Genomic DNA, 20,900 nt, shown 5'->3' with positions numbered 1-20,900 from the left:
GCTGGCATGGACCTTAAAATGGCTAATATTTCATTATGATCAGAAGAATTTCTCTTTCCCCCCTTTTTTTGTGAATTAGTCTCTTTGTTGATTTCTTTATTCATATTTGGGGTTCTCAAATTAATCAAACAGAAAAACTCAAAGCGTTTTAATTCATTGCTAATTGGTTCTCAAAAATGAATAAGATTATTTCTAAGATATACGCAAAAAATGAAATTAATAAGTAGAGAAGGTAGAGGAGATGGGCCCTAATCTCAATTTTTGATCGAGTAGTTTTTATGTTTTTGTTGAATGGCAATTCTATGCCAATTTAAGTGTAGCCAAGAGGACAACTTTGACATACAACCAAATTAGCTTTAAAAACTCAACAGGTTGCGTTATCATCTTTCCTTGGTAAAAAGTTGGGACACGTCAACCCCAGAGATTAAATAGCTTTAACCAACGAGCTACTTCTCTCGTCAAATTATCACAGCTCTAACTACCTTCACCCTCTGCATTTGAGGAAGGCGCGCCTCACAACACATGTCAACCATGTATTTGGTTAATACGTACGGAAAATATTTCTAATGGTATGTACATGTGGATTGTGATTTGTGGGGCGTCTCTCTCTCTCTCCATATAAAGTATAAACAACAAACCCCTGCAATAAAAACATTCAAAATGGTTGTTGAAACTGTGAGTCTAGATTGTCCCGACTCCTGAGAAAAGTAAGGTGTAGACCCGCTAAAGAGAAAGCAACCCCCTCAAGCCTCGTGGCCGATGTAGGTGGGTTGCTTGGAGATGTATCTTTTTTAGTTTGCACATATTCCACCTTGTCATGGAAGAACGTTATTAATTGTTTGTTAATAATAATAATAATAATATAACATTATTTTATTTAGGGGCGGAGTCAGAAAATTTTATAAGAGGACCAAAATCTAAATGAAGTATGGATGGACTCATAAAAAGGATCAACCATTGAAGCAGAAAATGAAGAGAAAAATTTACATAAAATTGTAAAGATTTTCTGAATTATAGAGGGGCCAAGGCTCCCCTTCCCCTGACTTTATTATTGTAGTTAATTTAGTTGGAGAAGTCAACATCTTAGCTTCTAGCTGCTTCATACATAATTGGAAAAGTCTAATCTACTATAATGTATATATGTTTCTTTGAATCTGCTCTCTATCAGGATTTCCACTCTCTCCCCTCATGCATCACGGAAGATGTCCTTGGTTTCAATGCATTTGCATGTGATTTCGTTGAGACCATGTTTACTTCTTTCACTATGTTTTTTCCACCGACAACCGCCCATGAAAAATGAGATATCTGTGTTAATTTTGATCTCTTGCTCATCAAAATAAATAGATAAATAAAAGCCATCTCTGTGTGTCTAGAATCGCTTATCAGGTCAAATAATTTATATGGTCTGTCTGTATAAAATAATTATAAATCCCAATCACATGGGTCTGACCTAAGGCTATGTTTGGTTTGAAGGAAAATATAGAGAAACCTATACAGAATTTATAAAGGTTTTCCTCTCTTTCCCTACTTTTTCCTTCAAACCAAACATAATCTACATGTTACTAATTAACTGGACCCTTATATCATCTAATAAATGCTACATTGAGATTCTATTTTACTTCCTAAACTTGAATATTGGGATCGAATTTAATGTTATCATACTTATATATCATATGCTATTGACTAAGATATCATATTTATTGATCAAATAAATTTAAAATGCTTAAAATCATACATACTGACAAAATCAATTAATGGCAACTTTAATGAGAAGTTCAAAATATTGAAATGTATCAGTGAGTATCATACAATATGTATTGATATTGGATTCACTGTAAAGTAAATAAATCATATATATATATATATCATCTTTAAGGTGATGGGTTGAAGTTTTAATTTAATATGTATCAAATATTTAAAATTCAAAAACTAATTTATATGAAAAATTGGACAGAAAAAATACTAAATATAAATAAGCACAATGAAAAACAATTAATACAAGAGAAATTTAGAGTTCAGTCCACCCCATAAAATTTTATCAGTTTTTCAATTTTATTTGCCCACTCCACCTATGATTCACCACCCAGCAAATTTTGATTCATCCCCCCACCTATCACTCTTCGAATTGTACAAACTGTACTAGGCTGAACAATAAAAACCTACAACCCCGACTTTTCACCAGCTGTAACAGATATAGTAAGGTTCTCTCTTTTGTAACATCACATATGATAGTATGCTTAATGCATTTTTAAAGTATATCTGTTTCAACTACAAATAACCTTGCACCAATTTATATTAAAACATTTCAAGTAGAAACAGCAACGATATCAAATACAACTTTCTTTTTTTACTTCATTAAACTGGAGATTAAGTTGTTACAAACAGGATCCCAAATAAAAGGCTAACTTAGAGGCTAAACAAACAACCCAATTATAATATATGGTATGGGACTTCTAATTAGAAATATACATCTCAAACATTTGCCAATACAAAGTCATTTTTGTTTTGAAAAAACAAAAGCATACATATTGAAAACAACCCCCTAAATAAATGAAATAAACAAGGAATTAAATTTTCAATAAATCCTTTCATTTCTACTTTTCTCAGGCCCTTCTTAGCAGCTCTTAACCACTTGAAACAAGCTTGCCTCGTAATGATGCTTTTCATTAGTATGTTTAAATCAGTTTGATATATATAATTACTCCATCACTGCAGAAGTAATTAATAGTCTCTTTGAGGATGAGCATCTCTGAACCAGGTTTCATACATATATAGGTGGCATGTCCTCATTATCATTATGCATGTAATATATGTTATTCCTGTTGATGGGAAGGGAACCATATGCCATCTAATTAAATTCCAAATCAACTAATAAGATTGTTTTCCAGGGTTGTTGATATACTGAATAACTCAGTAGCATGCCGCACTGCAAATCCATGTAATATATGTTACCATGTAAACCAATATGCATTGGCTAGATCTCTCACTCCTGTGAGTAAAGAAATAGATAGGCTTCTAGTCCTATATTCCAATGATCGGATTGCCTGCTTGTTTGGAGATCTATTAATGTTGTTATTTATTATACATTAAGGCCTCCTTTGGTTATCAGGAATACTCGTCTGGAATCGAGAATTGGATTGGGTTATTTTAATTTTAACTGTTTAGTTGGGTGAAATTAGAATCTTATTTTTATTTTTGGTGGAATAGCATCTCTTCATTTGAATGAATAATCATTCTGCTCTCCTTCCTTTCCTCCTTTTGAACCAAACAGATTATGAAAATAGTCCGATTGTAAACCAAATAAACCCTTGAATAAATTTCAGGAAAAAAAAAAAAATCTTTTTGACAGCGCTTGCATCAGGCCTATGGTGCCCGTGCCTCTATTTAAGACCTGTGTAGACCTATGCTCAATCTCAAGCGAAGCCCCTTAATTAAACCTCATATCTCTAACTCTTGCAACCAAGTTGCGACTATCATGGGGCTGGGTTGAAGCATGAAACAAGACTGTGCTATTCCAATGAGAATAAAACTTATTTAGACCGTTCCTTGTTGAAAAACCGTAAGGAATGTTATACAAGGTTTATAAATGTTTCTTTACCTTTTCTTTCTTTTCTCTACTTTTTCCTTCAAACCAAATATAACTTAAGAGAATAAAACTTACATTTTAATTTTTAGGATAAAAGACTTAAACCTCCCTTGAAGTTGAAACTAAATGGTAAGACCTCCTCTTTATTTTCAAAATGGACTGACAGTGACAGCTCCCCGATTGGTTGACGTCCTGGGGCACCGGTTCTTATTAATCGGGAGGTTGAAGAAAGTAGATCAACAATGTTGTACCATGCTATAGTAATAACTACAACACATTGAAGGCAAAAGAACGACAAGAATGGAGTGGTGATTCAATCTATGTTTTGATGGGGTCTATATGTATGTCCGTTTGACAATACAAGTTGTATTTTTATTTTACCTGGATTTGAGTTTTATGGATTGTATGAATACTTTTACATTTTCAATGAGAATACTTTTTTTGGATATTAGTTGTATAGGGCTTAAGTTTTTACGACTCTTCAAAAATGATGAGCTTGCTGCTGCTACAATGACCGACCAATAACTTTGAAGTTTAGATTTCAGGGTTTTAGAAATTAAACCCTTCAAAGAAATGATTGATAGTTCTATTTTATTATTATTTAAGACAGATTTTGTTTCAGAGAGATTTTTATAACTGTGTGTCTATGTCATCGTTGTTCTAGCCCAAGTAGCCTAGGTTTAGTCTTTTGCATAGCTTCATAGGGAAAATCTAAATTTTCATTCTCTAACAACCTTCCATCTACCCAAGCCTGTGATTTCACGGTTTTAGTAGGCTTAGCCGATTTATATTAATGAGATCAACTTTGTGAATCAACACTTGTGAGCAGCCCTCAAAGTGACTGTATAAAGGTTGAGCCAAGCTACAATGATCATTCTTATTTCAAAATGATAAAGCTGATGGTACTCTTTGAAATTTTGAAACTTTGAAGGATCAATTTGGCAATAAAACGGCATCCCATTTAAACGTTGTGATGATCAGACCTGTGCAAACCTCAAGGAAGGTTTAAGTCTTTACCCTAATTTTTATTTATGCAATATAAAAACTCAGACCTGTACTAAAATCATGGGCCTCACAATAGTCCCAAGCCCATTTTGAAGAGGAACATTCATTGAAGCCCATCTGGCCATAAAAACGTTGTGATGATCAGAGTGTTCAGTGTTGTTTAGGTGAGGTGAAGACTAGGACTGTCAAGGGGTCGGGTTGGGTCTAGGTAGAATTAGTGTCATACGGATTATTTATTGGGACAAAATTACATATCTAAAATTGTCACAGTTAATAGTCAGGTCTATCCTAAAAATTATATCTATTTAAATAATAATTTAAAATTTGATATATAACCTTAATAAAAATGTTAGAAAAATACTAAATTATTTATATGTTAATAAATTAAATATTTTCAACTAATATTATCTTATTTATTATCTATAAAATTTATCATTTCAAACATAAATTTATAAAAAATTATAAGAAAAATAAGAAAATAATCAGTTCCGTGGTGTTTGAATCGGTTCGAAACAAACCCAATTATTAATCGGGACAAAATCATGAAACAATCGGTTCAGGTCCGTCCGACAGATCCGACCCGTGGAGACAGCGTCATTAACTCGCTTGGGAAGTTGGAATGCATTCAGGTGCATAGTTTTGTTTTGACAGTTTGACGTATTCCCACGGTCCCATCCCAACTTTAATATTCCATCTGCAAGCTTGATGGAAACCCCATTCCCGGCATGAATTATCTGCCATGAAAACAAAACTCCACCAACCCCACACCCATCTCTACCATGAAATAAAAACTCCGTAGATAGTTGGAAACTTGGAATAAAACAAAGAACATGACCTAAAATTGGTAACCATTTTAGTTGGTATATAAATTTTGAACTGTATATATGGCCGGCAGGATTAGTTGGTAACCATTGAAGGACAGAGAGATGCCAGAGTTCTGTGTAACGGGAGGAACTGGATTTATAGCGGCTCACCTAGTGAAGTCATTGTTGGAAAAGGGCCACACCGTCCGGGCTACAGTGCGAGATCCCGGTACCCTTTCAACTGTCCCATTGTCTTCTCTTTTACTCCCAAACACATGTTTATTTATGGCCCATCTGTATATCTCAACCACACAGAACATGAATCGGAATTAATGCATCAACAAATTAAGAGTTTCTCAGGCATGTTTGGATGAGTAATTGTAGTGATTCTTTTTTCCTTTTCTGTTTGTTGGAGGGGGAAGCGGGTTGATTTTCTAACTCCTAAATTTCACTACTTTACCACTTCTTTCTCCTTCGGTCATATGCATACATAGCTTGAAAATTTAGAGCCAGTCACCGGGGTTTCTCATCCTGATCATAACTCTTCTGTGATTAAAATTCCAGTATACAGAGTCTTTCCAATTAAATTTGGCTTTAATTATCTTACAGACAACGACTGGGCTGCAGATCTGAGGGAATTAATTCTAGTACATAGCCTTACAATCTAATTAGTATTCGGTGTATTGGAATTCTGCTATTCCCATGTGAGGATCTACCAAGTTTGCCCCATGTGTAGAGTCGTCTCACCTCAATGCTCACACAGAAGACAAATCCTTATCCTCTCATTTCTCACAGAGAACATCTCCTCTTTTCTAATAAAATGCATCATTATTCTCCTCGATAAGATCGTTGTTAAAACTCTCTAGGCTTCAAAAAATAAAATGTTTTATTCTATTTCGAATTTCTATGTTTGTGACATCTCCCCCAACCCATTAAATTTTTTCTTTCTTTTTAATATCTCAACCATTTTGTCTTCCTCTAATAAAGTTAATAAAGTAGATGTATAAATGAGATGGATTGGGTCATATGTTGAAGCCCAATCCAACACCCTTTAAGTGGTTTGCATCCAAAACGGATGTCAAAACTCAAATTTACCAACTCAGACCTAACCAAACTTTCATTTAACCTCATACGGTGCCGCGTGTATTTACTTGCTCGCATTTATGGAATCAAATCCCACTAAATCTCTACCATTACAATCGAATTCATGCTTGGGTTGTCTAGCTGTGGGTGTATGGTTGATTATTTAGTTATGAGTGGATCTACCATTACGATCTGAACTAATGAAATCGGTTTGACCAGACATAAACCCACCAGCATCTTTTGATTATCCAAGCATATGGAAGGAAATTGTAACTAATTGACCTACTACTTAACTAAATAAGTATCGGCCAAAGCTAAAGATATCTTGTTAATATCAGAGATCTGATTTTGCAGACGAAAATAAGAGGACCAATTTAATTAAAAGTCAAATAAGTGTTGCATTTGAAATGGGTTTATAGCCCTTGCGATGGAAACAAGCTTTTAAATGGGTTGGGTTGGGTCCATCAAATGGGTTGGACTCATTGACCTATGATGCTACAATACAACTTGCACAACAGTCCAGGAATTATCGCTATCTGATCAAGTTCCAACCGAACCTATGACGTGATTAATGCCCTTCACGTGACCCATCCAAAGTATTCTGACATAACATGCCCAATTATATATACCCCAATTTGCTTTTAGATATTAACTTTCTTATTAGTTTATTACAAATTGATATGATTAGTTTAGTTTATATAATTCAGCATTGTTGCATCAAATAGGCTGCACTTGTATTAAACAAAGTGATTGTTCAGGACTCTGAAAACGATTTCATCCACGCACTTTTTTTTTTTTTTTTTTGTATGATTGCTGAGGCGACAACCCAAAATGGCTCCATATGGTTCTGCAGATTATGCTCTTGCCACTTGGCGAATTTCAGACTAATAGACGTCCTCAATATATGGAAATGGAGACATTTTTTTAAACTTACCTATTCAAAAAATCATAGTAAAAAACATATTAGCTGCCCCACACCTGATTCCTCTGTACCCCCCCAAAAAAGGGTACACAGTGAATGAAGTTTGCAAAACTGGGTTTAGTTTGGGGCAAATATAGAACCACTGATATTGTTTTTCTGTTCCCACGATCTTGTTGACTGCATCATCTGTCTTTTTTCCCCCAGGGGATGTTGAGAAGGTTGGTTTCTTATGGGAGATGAGTGGGGCCAAGGAAAGACTAAAGCTGATGAGAGCTGATCTTATGGTAGAGGGAAGCTTCGATCAGGCTATACAGGGTGTGGATAGCGTCTTCCATACAGCATCCCCAGTTATCGTACCGTATGACAACAATATTCAGGCAAGTAAAAGTGGAAAAATGATGAATTGATCAGTATCAGCATTATCTTATTAGTGGCATCTTAAGTAGCTGTAGATCATTACATGCACCATTTAGAAAAGTAGATTGAAGTGTCCATGAATCCTGCGGTGACAGTACAGGATAGCAGAAATACAGGAAATGGATAGCTGCATGACCCTTGTAAGTTGTACCCGAAAAAGAAAGGGTAGAACCGTAGAACGAGCCATGCGGCGAATTGATTTTGTTTATGTTTTTTCCGGCTATCCTATCACCAACAGGTGGGCCACCAATCACATGGACAACATAATCTGATTAACAGCCTCACAGGAATAATAACTTTTAACCCGGCTTCACCTTTTAAGTTTACTACGGGTTGCCTTTTCCAACCTACCTAACTCTACTCTTAGGCCTTAGCCTTAGGCATCAAATTGGGGTTGGGCATTCGTGAACCAGACCAGACAAGTTGGGAAGCGATGCAACCCTCCTATGATGAAAATGTTTAAAAAAAGTTCATCCTTTGGAATTGGACTATATTTAAATTTTTAACTAATCGGGCACAGCCACAGCATACCACAGGAAACGTTGGTCGAACCGGCTATAAGAGGCACAGTGAACGTGCTGAAATCCTGCTGCAAAGCTACTACAGTGAAGCGGATTGTGCTCACCTCCTCTTGCTCTTCCATTAGATACAGCGACGATGTTTCAAAAGCCTCCCCACTTGACGAGTCGCATTGGAGCGATCCTGAGTACTGCAAAAGATATAATGTAATAACCTCGACCCTTGGCACCACAACACAATTCCCTTTCTATCAGTAATTCAGTATACATTACCATCAGCACAAAAGCAACTGTATCATAGGCATAGGCTTCTGGGTGGGTTCATCAGTTCATCTCATCGATTTGTAACTTGTTTTGTACAGTTATGGTACGCATACGCAAAAACACTAGCAGAGCAGGAAGCCTGGCAACTGGCCAGGGTGTGGGGCATTGACCTCGTGGTTGTCAATCCATCCTTTGTCGTCGGTCCCTTGATTGCACCCCAACCAACCAGCTCGCTCCGCATGGTTCTAGGAATAATAAAAGGTTAGGTGGAACACCATCCTTCAATTTATAGAGCATGGGCCACGCTCATCCTGCCTTTTCCGTGCAAACTGTAAATCAGTAAATCTACAATCATGTCATCCCCACTCACATCACTTGTTTCCCATCTCTGGATTAGGTGCCATAGGGGAGTATCCAAACACTACGGTGGGATTCGTCCACATAGATGATGTTGTGGCTGCACACTTGTTGGCCATGGAAGAGAGCAAAGCATCGGGCAGGATTATATGTTCAAGCTCGGTTGCTCATTGGTCAGAGATAATTGAGATACTGAGGCCCAAATACCCATCCTATCCATTTGAAACCAAGTAAGTTGGCCAGCCAAATTTCCTTTCACCCCTAACAAATGATTTTTTTTTTTTAATTGGGTCAGATGACAGTGGTTAAACCAGCTTGGAGCCACAGCCACCCTATAGTTATCCTAGCTTTACTCTGATTCTGATTGTGTATTGTATTGGGGAAGAGGCCCGTGGCGATTATTTTTAAGTGGTTGTGATGGCATTGCAGGTGTGGCAGCCAGAAAGGAGATGATAATCCACATAGCATGGATACCCGCAAGATTAATCAGCTAGGCCTGTCCAGTTTCAAAACCCTCCCTGAAATGTTTGATGACTGTATCAAAAGCTTCCAAGAGAAAGGACTTCTCTAAGGCCCTCCATTAAATCTTTCCTAAATCTTTCAACTAGTAGTGGTACTAAAGTAGTAGTAAGTCAACAATATCAACGGAATAAAGGAAAGAGAAGGCTTTTGAATGATTTTTTTTTTTTTTTTGAGAAACCAAAGGCTTTGAATGAATAAAGCAAAGAGAGTTACAGAGTTTGCATGGAAAGATCTGTCTCGCTAGCTCTAAATGAAAATTTCATTTAAACATTCCACTAAAGTAGCAACAAGGGCTCGGAGTTTTTAACTGACCCAGTTCCAATTCTCTCAATAAAACCTCACCAAAAAATACTGCACTAAGCAGTAGTTAGTATCCAATATTGTTGAACAAAACTATTGAACTTCTGGGATGATTAGCATGAGAAATGGAAAAACTATGTGTAAGCCTGAGGTAGACGAAAGTCAGATATTACCATCTTGTCTTCAATTGTTTTACCTGTCTTGGGCATAATATACCAGTGGAGAACAAGTTGGATCTTCTTACCACGAAGATGGCTTCCCTGGACAGAAAAGACAGTAAACATGAATATATTGCACTGAAAGCTCCGTTTGGAAAAACTGCAAATGCAAATATGTACAGTGCAAATACAAGATATAGAAATACCACATATAAGGTTCTGCGCTGTACATATTTGTATTTGCACTCTTCCCAAACTGAGCCGAAAGCCCAAAACAACAAATCAATGATGTATGGCAACAAAAAAAATAAAACAAGGAAAAAAATGCAGCAGAAATTACCTGATCAATGAATGGATACTTGTTAGTGATCTGAGCTTCAAGTTTTGCATGGCCTTTGTCTTGGATTATATGGTCCCACAATGACACCTGGATATGGATGAAAAAGTACCATAAGTACAAGCTGTTGTTCTCCATGCACTATGGCAGCTCTGAGCTTCAAGCCAAATGACCAGAAATCCAAAGTCCAAACAAATGCGCTGAAAGATTAAATAGAACCTCCGTGACCATTATACAACATACTACATGTTTGTTTTGCAGCAGTAGCCTTCTTGATACATATAGCTTTTATAGGCAAAGTTCCCAAGCAAGGTTCAGAAGCATCTTACAAGCTATAGCTTTTATAGGTGCCATTGGGATTGGAAAAACCAAAGCCATATGCCCATATGCTTCAGTAAACAATCACCAGAAACCCACCTAATACGGATAATTATAGCAAAATGAACAAGCAAAACTTCATGGTCTGCAGGAACCATACAGATCTTTGTGGAACCAATATGTTGTTTCTATTTTGCCTATATAATCCTTTAGTCTTTTTAAGGCTTGAATCCATAATTTAAGTTACAACTAGGAACACCATACAATTTGGCTGTAGGGTCAACACCATATAACCAAAGTTAAGTACAAACAATGACAACAAGAAACTGAAAGGATTGTAAATAAATAAAATAATGGAGAAAATTGCATTATCTTTAAAAAATGGCAGCAACAATCAATGTTTCTGCTTTTTTTCTCTTAAAAGAATGTAGAATTGAGAATCCTCAGGGTCTAACTATTAGCAATGTTTTCTTTTGTGTTCTTCTAAATGATTTAAAATCAAAAATAATAACAGGCACAGAATCAGTCTACTTGAGCTGTCAAACAGAGTAACAATTTGACTGAACCATGCTGACTGGTTTTTCCTGAACTGCGTTGAATGGTAAACATATTAACATAATATAGATAAGAATATAAGATATGTACATGAAGGTTGTATATAACAAGATGCTACATACAGAACATGAAGCTTGTGTACAACCACGTTGGTTGTGGTTTTGCAAGAAATAATAGAAATCGATGATGGTATAAGTAATTCAGACAGGCAATTCAGTGAATTTTTAAATATTTTCTCAAAATAAGGCCTTGACTGCCCTGCAAGGATGATATTTCAAACAAGGTACACCAATAGAAACAGGATATTTTATCCTGAGAGAAAATTATTGGATTTACCAAAGGTATTCCAGAAATTAGAATACAAAATAATCTACTTCTATCATTCACTAGATCCTACTTATGTGTACTTCCAAGCAGTGTGTGTAAGTTCCAACAGTTCTACATCTTGAACTAGTCAAAGGGATGTTCGGATGTACAAGCAACAACTAAACAAAAATATAAAAGAAAAAGAAAAAGAGCCATCTTGGAGAAAAGTTGGCAGCATTATATATGAGGAGCTCATTGGTGGTAAGTTCACTCCCTTGGGAAATTTTCATAACCCTAATCAAAATTTTGACAGGGCCTCTTTCTAATGAGGTTCCTCAATTTACCAAATCATGCACATCCAGTGTTGCATGGAAGCAAAAATGTAAATCAGAATGCAATGTGTTATTAGGAGTCTGACTTGACAAGAAAATAACAGGATATGTAGGCACATCCATACTAAAGTATAAAATAGTCCATATTATTTTGAATTTTAACATTATATCTCTATAAAAAAAGGTCTGATTCTAGAAGTTTATCTTTGTTACTTAATAACAGTTGACAGAAAAAGAATGGCATTGTGTACATTAGCTGTTCATTTTTTTTATAAATAATTAGCTGTTCATTTATGTAAATACAAGTATATAAAAGAGAATTTTATGTCAAAGTGTCCATTGAGCATCGATGGACTGTCAGAATCTGACACGTGTCTTACCTACATGGGCACTTCATCCATTTAAAACACTAGCATTATATGGTCCTAGGCATCAACCAGGTGACTAACCAGGTGGGTGGTATAAATGAAACATCTTAGTGGGGGAAGAACTCATAATGTCTGCATCTTAGTAGGGAACAATAACTACGAGTGACTGTAACCCATTTTGAGTATATATATATATATATATAGATAGATAGATAGATAGATAGATAGATAGATAGATAGATGGCAAATTCCGTGTATCCAGCCATATCCTTTACATATCTGGGTAACAAAGTACCATTTAGGCATTTACTGATTTAATTTGCAGTTTAGTAGTATATAATTTAAATTGTAATTACATAATATTTATGTATTCTAACATATATACATCATAAAATATGAAGATATCAAATTATTCATTTTTGTTGCCTAGTTGATGTCTAGGCATTGACTTGCCTTACCAAGCCAAAATGTCTAGATCTCACCCAGTCACTTTAGCTACATTGCTAGGAAGAATTGCATGCACAAAAGGCAGGCAATAGTGTGATAACTTATGCTACTTGTGGATTACTATGGTTGAAGATGCTTAAATTCAAGTTTCATCTCTAGTGGAGATGTGTTTTGGACCAAGACCCAAGGCCTTGAGAACAGTCTCTTACAAGAATCTAAACATGTCTCTTATAATGATTAATGACCTAGCCAATATTCTTTAGTGTAGTAATGTGAAGTGTAGACATAAAACATAAAAAGATATCTACCACTAGAAAGTTGAGAGTAACTAATATTATCAATATATAGAGGTCCAAATGGACCGCAGAACCTAATAAGGGCCCCAAGGTTTCACCTTCTCTAGAAACAATTCTAGGCTGTACCTTAGGCCAACTAGTTAGAGCTAGAAGTGATGTTTAGCTTCATGTACATATTATGCCAAAAAAAGGACACGAAATCTAGTTCCAACAAGACACAATGCCAACATATTAAGCTAGTCCAATAACTTAGAAATCGAAACTACAAATTAAAAAGATACATAAAAAGGTAAAGCCTCATAAGCACTAAAATCATTGAGACATGAAGCAGCATTTATTGTGCTGATGGAATTAAAAAATAAGACAAACCTGATTCAAGGAATTCTTTGTAGTTTCATACTCAGCTGCAACAAATACAAAAACCTGCAATTCAATCATGTTTAAATAAAGATCAATATAAGCTAGGACAATGGTAGATAAAAAAAGTGCACAAATGAGTTGATATCTAGCACAAAACTTCATTGCAAGTTCTGTAAGGAAGCTTGAACTTTGCTATTCTTAAAGAATTTCTTCATGTCTGATGTCTTTGAGGGGCTACTCATTGATTAAGGGCACTCTTCTAATGCTTTATATTGGAAGGCAGAGACTCAGATTCAGGGATCTTTTGCCAATATAATTGACTGCATAATGGGTATACCAGTATATGTGATACTCAGATTTTGTATGGTATACTCCTAGGAGTGCCAACAAGAAAGCAGATTCCCTTCCTAAGGAAGCAGTTGTAGGCCCTCGTTGGGGAAATCACCATCTCTGAAAATCTTTATCAGAAATCATGAATAAATATTGGTTTAAACTTACATCAGGTTCATCATCTTTGGGCTTATGGAAAACAATTCCTGGTTGCAGCGCCACAATAAAATATGATGCATAAAAAGATTCTTTTCACACAAGCACTAAAAAAAGGTGGATATCATCTAAACAGAAAGATGTATCATACCTGCTTGGTGTTCCAGGTAAATGTTGACCGTAAATTCATGGATATGTTTAATGTCAAGCTGACCTGTGAAAGCAAGAATAATTACAAAATTCAACATGCAACTAAGATATTGTCCAATCAGAAAACTAAGTCAAAAGAGATTATTGAACCTGTAGAGAGTGTTTAACAGAATTGAAAAAGAAAAGTAAGAAAGAAAAAGAGTCAGTAAAAAGGGTCACCAAGACTGCCAACAAAGAAAACACCCCCATCGATTATCACTAAATGTGCATTTTCCAATGACATGTGGACCCAATGAAACATCAGAAAAAGTGTTTTCTTAATTGGAAACTTCCTTAAAGAAAGCTTTAAAATTTTATTGGAATAGCAACCATCCACAGTAAGTATGGTAGAAGCAGTTTGGGAAGGACATTTGTTTTCCCTACTTCCAAATTTCCTTATAAATATCAGGGAGGCTCTAGAAGGACATCATGTAACTCTTGACTATTAAATCCCTATAGAATTAAATGCATATGAATTGAAAGAGTTCAAGATGTGATTATATATAATGGTAAATGTTATCATTATTTTTCTCAAAAAAAAAAAACATAAATGTTATCATTATGCCTTTGACAGCTATTAGAGGTCTAAGATGTAAGTTGACCAGAATTGTACCTCATCATTTCCAGTCAGCTGCTTCCGAAACCGATTTACTTTCAGGACCTAGAGAAAAGGCCAACTACAGAAGTATGAGAACATAGAGTTAACATCTAGCCACCTGATGAGTGTCTAGTAAGAAAAGGGAAACAGAACATCTAATCATGAGAACAATATGCAGTAATTGTTTGGTATAGTGGTAAAATCTCAGGCTGACAAGTGGAAGAAAACAGGTTCAAATATGACAGCAGCCACTTTGTGCAAAAAGAAAATGCCAAAGGTCAGGTTCATATCCAGTCTACCCATCCCAAGACCAGATAATTGGGGCCACCAATGGGTAATCAGCCTTACCTGTTCACATATGAAGATAAAGACACAGAAAGTGCCATAAGAGCAGAACAAGACATAAAGTACTACAAGTTCAAGCATATATCCCAAAATAGTAAATAACAGATCATAAATTTTCTACTCTGCAATCAATTTGTCCTTCTAGCAAAGCATCTTAAATAGGGGATTTCACAGAAGATATCACAATATGGCCAAGAAGAAATTGATAGAAACCATTAAATGAACAATGGTTCTCTTTTCTTTTTATTGGAAAAACAAGAACACTTTACAATAGATAAAGAAAAGGGAAAATAATCAGGTCTTTACTAGAGAAAGCTTTAGCAAGCTTTCCTAGCATATAGGCCTAGATGGTAGCTCATTCATTTTCACCCTGTAATTACCTTGGCACCATTAGAGAGAAGAAGAGAGATCTTCATAGTATTCATTGATCTAGAGGAAGTATATGATAAAGTCCTCAAAGAGATAATATAGTGGGTTTTGAAAAAGAAAATAGTGCCAATAAGGTACGTGGAGTTAACTAAGGACATGTATGAGGGAGAATCAACCAATGTTGGAACACCTATGGGAGAGAAACCAAGTTTCTAGTTACAAATGGGGCTTTGCCAACGATTAGCACTCAACCCTTATTTATTTGCATAGTCATGACTGAATTGACTAAACATATTGAGAAGTTAGTCCCATGGTGCATGTTATTCGCTGATGACATAGTATTAATTGATGAACATAAAGAAAGATCAAGTGTAAAATTAGGTTTATGGAAAAATACCGTAGAAACAAGAGGTTTTAAAATAAGTGGATTAGAGACCAAGAAATAGGAGTGGAAATCGGGATATAGATTGGAGACCAAGAAACATCGCAATATGACTTTTTCAATTACCTTGGTTCGATAATCCATAACAAGGGAAAGATTAAGGAGGATGTCACCCATAAAATTAGAGCAGAATGGGCAAAAGGGATGGTGCATCCAAAGACTTATGCAATAGGAGAAAACTACTTAGGATTAAAGCAAAATATTATAAAAGGGTTATAATGCCAGAAATGTTACATGGAGCAAAGTGTTGGACAGTCAAGAAGAAACATATCCAAAAAATAATTGTGATGGAATGCAAATGTTGAGATGGATGAGTAGGAAAATTAAAAAGGATAACATCAAGAATGAACTTATTCAAAGGAACCAAGGATTAGCTCCAATAGGTAATGAAATAAGGGAAAGTAGATGAAGATAGTTTAAACACATGCAAAGAAGACCAACTACAACATGAGTAACAAGAAATATTCTGTTACAAGTTGAAAGGGTTAGAAGAGCTCAAGGCAGCCCAATAAGAACATTGGTTGTAGTGAGAAATTGAGAATGATTTAAGGACCCATAGTTTAATGGTAGATATGGCACTGAATAGAACCGAATGGTGGAAAAGGACTCATGTCGCCAACCCCATATAATTGGGATTAGGCTTAGATGATGATGATAGTAATGAATTATTTTCTCCCCATTTCAAAACATCTTAAAGAGAGATAGCTTGAGGAAGATTGAACCACCAAGCAGACAGTGCTTCCCTTCTAGAAATAAGTCAATAGTTGTCCTCGCTCAGTTTTCAAACTATGTTAAGCAGGAATTGGATGAACCTTCTCAAAGCTTGTAGACAGGTTAAACCTAGACAAAGTTGGAAATAAATAGTTCTTGATAATAATAGATTTCTTAGCAACTGCATTTCTTTCAGTTCAAGAGTAACAAATTTTGGTTATAGAAGTGTTTAAGCTACATAGAATGTCCACGCTATTTTTGGTACTTGATAGGGGAGGTTGGAGATAGTCTTATAATTGCAAACACTAAGGACTTCTCGAAGAATAGGGACTAGGAACTACTCATATTTTCTTTCCTTTTCATACGATAAAACCGGTTGACTTCACATTAACCACTACTATATTGCGAAATTAAAACTGCAAAGTTCTACCCCTAATGATGTTTTCATGATAGCAGCATCCAACAAAATCATATAGCATGCAGCAAACTACTCAGTATCAATGTTCGTTACTTCGTTTATGCAAATTTCTTGTGGTGGCTTATATTGATTCATACATAATATCCAAGCAGTAAATTCTGAATCACATAATCATAAATCTTCCATGCAAGGTAACATTCGACATTGATAAAGGAATGTCATAGCCCCAAAAGCTCTATCTCAATCCCACTATATTGAAATCGGATTCTGAATTCCCTTCTCCTGTAAGCCCCCAAACGAAACAAATAGAAACAGGAACCGATTAAAAGTAGTAAATATTAGTTCCAACATTATTTAAATCAAAAAAGGGAAATTTATAACAGTAAAAGTTCAATGAAATCTCAGGGAAAAAAAAAAAGCATATGAACAAAAATTGGAACTGAGAGTGGATGTAAAAGAATTAGGCTGCGTGTTATTACCTCGGCGTGGGCAGTGACGGAGGGCACATGGAAAGTATCAGTGAAGGAAGCCAATGAGCACATACCAGCCAGCAGGAAGCCCGCTAAGGTGATGAGTGTGTTCAAACGATACAAAACCGAATGCATTTTGCTCTTCTTTCTTCGTTTTCTTCTTCTTTTCAAATAATTCCTCTAAAAAGTCTCCGAGGCGGGTTTCAGACAGTTCAGACACGAATCGGAGATCCCCTCCCTCTCTCTCTCTCTCTCTCTGCTTCCTTTCTTTCGGCGAGGTGACGACGATGATCCAATGAAAGTGCTTGAAACCGCCAGGTATCAATTATCTTTGAATGTACGGCAACACCCTTGGGCGCTGATTCGGGCTGTTGTCAAGCTTTGCCAAATACGAAGGGTGCTTTGGTCATTTAAGAATATACAATTTTGGCCAATTTCAATTCCCTCGCTGCCGTAACTACGGCTGTAATCGTGTTGATTCAGATTTATTCCATTTCACTTTAATTGTGTAAAATATGAAAAGGAATTAAAATTTTAATTACTTTTCAATTTTTATATATAATAAATTAATAGAAATACAACATACTGAATTTATTATATATATATTAGAAATATAACATACTGAATATGATATGGAAAGAGTTTTGATCAATTAAAATCCTTACGATTCTAATTTATTGGTCAATTGTTTTTCCAATATCATATCTTTTTAGTATCATAATTTAACTCATAATATAATATATATTTTATAGTTTCAAATATAATTATATAAATTTTATATATTAAAATCAATAAATATTATAATATAATTATATTCGAATTTTAACTAAATTGAATCGAATCAAATCCAAAACCTAATTCAGTTATTAATCATATGCAGATTGTAAAATTTAAATCCAACCAGATTACATAAACATATCTCAAGATAATCTTGGATCTCAGGTTTTCAGGTATCATTGACCTAACTAGACGTAACTCATAAGGATCAAAAGGGCTGATTGGCTGAAGAGTGTCTTGGGCCTGGAGTAAGACTGTGAGGCCTAGGCCCCCGCATCTTACCATGCCTCACGTGACATATTCACATATTACAAGAATCGGGATCTAACTCAGGACAGCCCAGACCCGGGCCCGAGCCAAGGCTATAAGCCTATAAGCCTAACCCTACCACAATGCCAAGCACGATCCTTAATCACTCTTCTATAGCTCTATGTCATGGAAGCTTTAGACCTTTAGCATATCAGTGTTCTATCCGAATGTTGAAGTCTTGAAATGACTACTTGTAAAGGAAGTTGGATTTTCTGAATATTGAATCTGGTTACTCAAGCCATCCTTTTCCAACATGCTTCCACCTGTTCGATCTAATGTATCAAAGTATAAAGTAGGAAAAATCACTTTCTATTTCTTGGTTTTCTTTTAGCAAGGCATCTCGTGGTCTTGCCATTGCTGATGGCAGATGTTGCCATGGTCTATTGGTCTTTGACAACATGACAAAGGCTTGCTCATAATGATACAAATTGATACAGGGGTTCATATCATGTTATAATAATACATATGGGAATGCAGGGATACATATATCAAAAAACGGGATTTGCCCGAATCTCACCCCTTATTTCTTGTGTTATTGCCACAAAACTCCGTACTCCATAAGTCCATACTCCATAGTGTCTGGCCCTATCAAAAAGAACACAAAAAAGGGCTAAACTTAACTTTATTGAAGAAAAAAAAAAAAGGAAGAAAGTAAAAAGAAAGCTTTATACATAAGGAGGGGAGGATGTTGGGGCTTTTAACTTGTGCATCCACTAGTAGTAGTAGTAGACTAGTTGTAGGGCTGGAGCATTATAATTGTCAAATGGACCCACTATCCACACCATGTTCACCTTCAATTCAAGGGCAGCCATCAAAGGTTTCCAGCTTTGGAGTGTGGAGAGCACAGAGCAGAGCAGAGCGTTGCGCCTGCGGCCTGCCTTAGTTGAACATTTGCACTGCGTGAGACAACGTTTATCACTGGATTTCTGTTGGTGAAGTCTTGTCACATACCAACCCCAGCGCCCATGATCCACGTCCTGGATGGGCAATTAGTATGTCCAGGACACTTGTCTCTCCTGACTCCTCACTCTTATTGGAACACAGCCAGAGAGGCCTGGACCCCAGTCAACAAAAATACAACACCATATGAGCTTCCACACTTTTCTTTACTTCGCTTCACGTTCAAGCCAAGACTGGATAAGGACGTCTTACCCAAAGTCCCGTGTTTAGTTCCTTCTTCCCAGTGCTCGGTGTGAACTTGGTACGTGACTCCTTGGCCGTAGGCCCTCCCTGTATAGACAGACTATTATAGTATTCCCATCCCATCTTTGAAGCCAACCCAGCCTTAGCTTAGGCATACAGAATCTTTTTGTGAAGACTGAAGAATAAAGGATGCTATGCTCCTTGATGCCCCATTTTGTAGTATTGATATGTAAAGTAAGGAAGGAGTCAACAAAATGTGTGTGTTTGGTTCACAACCTTACATGGCGCATGAGACCATTTCCTTAAAATATTGATTATTTATTTTCTTTAGTATGTTGATGAGACATGATTAATAAGTCACTGCTCCCTGGTTTGGAGAAAAAAGTATTCACTCGTGTGATTGATTTACTAGTCCCTTTGTACAGCAATTCGACCAGTAGACATGGACTCGCTGTAAGGGCTACGCGTGCGAGATTAGTATTTCCCAACAGTTAAATAAAAATAAAGTAAAGCAAAAATGGATTCCTAATTTCTCACTAAGAAGTCAAGATACCAAGTATTTAAGGTATTGATATGATATTCCTTATACGGGTTATATAGTATCCATATCTATGGTCATGGATACGGGATACGTCACAAGTGGATATGTATCCCATGAGTCATGTGTATTGGCATGATACACCTCTATATCAAGCTAAATCACGTTGTATTGGTGGATTCAGTCTGATACGCACTAAAACGGAGGCATATCCATGCCTAGTTTGACAAAACTGTATATTGACTACATTTGTATTGTTTTTCATCTTTAATAAAAATTAAAAATATTATTATAAAGACTGAAATGAATAATTTAAGATTTAACTTTTAAAAAAAAATTATAAAAGTAATATATTTCATCTACCTTAGATGATTTATATATTTTATTTTACACATAATTATATGTTAAAAATGAAAGCATATTTATTATTTGAAAAAATAAAATTACTATATAAAAATACTAAATAAATAAATTTTCCCAACAAAATTAATGAAACACAGAAAAATATAATTATAAAAACTGAAGTGAATAATTTAAGATTTAATTTCCCCAAAATTATTTAATAAAAATTGAAAAATATAAATAATTTATTTTATCTACCTTAAATGATTTATATGTTCTCCTTTACAATTATGTGTAAAATAAAAGCATTACATGTTAAAAATGAAAGCATATTTATTATTTAAAGAAGAGTTGTTATTTATATAAAAATATTAAATTAATAAATATTCCCAAAATTCAATAAAATAAAAAATTATAATTATAAAAATTGAAAGAATGATAATTATTGTATGATGTTTGAATGTTCTAAAGTCTCCATTGTGATGTTTCTCTTCATATAACTTATTGAA

The 20,900-nt window shown here is 35.4% G+C and overlaps 2 protein-coding genes across 3 annotated transcripts; one reads left to right on the top strand and one right to left on the bottom strand.

The window, feature by feature from the left end:
- Positions 1 to 5,481: 5,481 nt before the first annotated feature.
- LOC148854813 (tetraketide alpha-pyrone reductase 2-like) lies at positions 5,482 to 9,706 on the top strand. Its single transcript, XM_088984755.1, has 6 exons — positions 5,482 to 5,623; positions 7,604 to 7,776; positions 8,353 to 8,541; positions 8,697 to 8,859; positions 8,996 to 9,185; positions 9,385 to 9,706. The coding sequence occupies exons 1-6, from the start codon at positions 5,518 to 5,520 to the stop codon at positions 9,524 to 9,526; spliced, it is 963 nt and encodes a 320-aa protein (XP_088840881.1). The 5' UTR covers positions 5,482 to 5,517; the 3' UTR covers positions 9,527 to 9,706.
- Positions 9,707 to 9,718: 12 nt separating this feature from the next.
- Positions 9,719 to 17,690, bottom strand: LOC148854812 (signal peptidase complex subunit 3B-like). 2 transcript variants are annotated; one of them, XM_088984753.1, is made up of 7 exons: positions 17,292 to 17,626; positions 14,543 to 14,590; positions 13,892 to 13,954; positions 13,264 to 13,317; positions 10,276 to 10,362; positions 10,142 to 10,191; positions 9,719 to 10,037 (listed from the first exon to the last, which is right to left on the bottom strand). In XM_088984753.1, exons 1-7 carry the CDS (start codon positions 17,415 to 17,417, stop codon positions 9,947 to 9,949), a joined length of 519 nt encoding a protein of 172 aa, XP_088840879.1. In that variant the 5' UTR covers positions 17,418 to 17,626; the 3' UTR covers positions 9,719 to 9,946. The 2 variants fall into 2 exon arrangements, with proteins under 2 accessions (XP_088840879.1, XP_088840880.1); XM_088984754.1 differs by lacking the exon at positions 10,142 to 10,191 and having other exon boundaries at positions 17,292 to 17,690.
- Between the last annotated feature and the right edge of the window lie 3,210 nt (positions 17,691 to 20,900).

This window comes from Nelumbo lutea, chromosome 4 (assembly GCF_056320005.1).
Source record: "Nelumbo lutea isolate HS-2025 chromosome 4, American lotus-T2T, whole genome shotgun sequence".
In the NCBI taxonomy this organism is placed as follows: domain Eukaryota; kingdom Viridiplantae; phylum Streptophyta; class Magnoliopsida; order Proteales; family Nelumbonaceae; genus Nelumbo; species Nelumbo lutea.
Note: the sequence above shows the minus strand (reverse complement) of the source record. Positions and strands in the feature narration are given on the sequence as shown.

Coding starts and splice junctions, on each gene's coding strand:
- LOC148854813 (XM_088984755.1), top strand. CDS start 5,518: ATGCCAGAGTTCTGTGTAACGGGAGGAACTGGATTTATAGCGGCTCAC. Junction 7,777..8,352: donor CGTATGACAACAATATTCAG/GCAAGTAAAAGT, acceptor AGCATACCACAG/GAAACGTTGGTCGAACCGGC. Junction 8,860..8,995: donor GGTTCTAGGAATAATAAAAG/GTTAGGTGGAAC, acceptor TCTCTGGATTAG/GTGCCATAGGGGAGTATCCA.
- LOC148854812 (XM_088984753.1), bottom strand. CDS start 17,417: ATGCATTCGGTTTTGTATCGTTTGAACACACTCATCACCTTAGCGGGC. Junction 13,955..14,542: donor AGCTGACTGGAAATGATGAG/GTACAATTCTGG, acceptor TTGCTTTCACAG/GTCAGCTTGACATTAAACAT. Junction 10,038..10,141: donor AGCGCAGAACCTTATATGTG/GTATTTCTATAT, acceptor TTTTCTGTCCAG/GGAAGCCATCTTCGTGGTAA.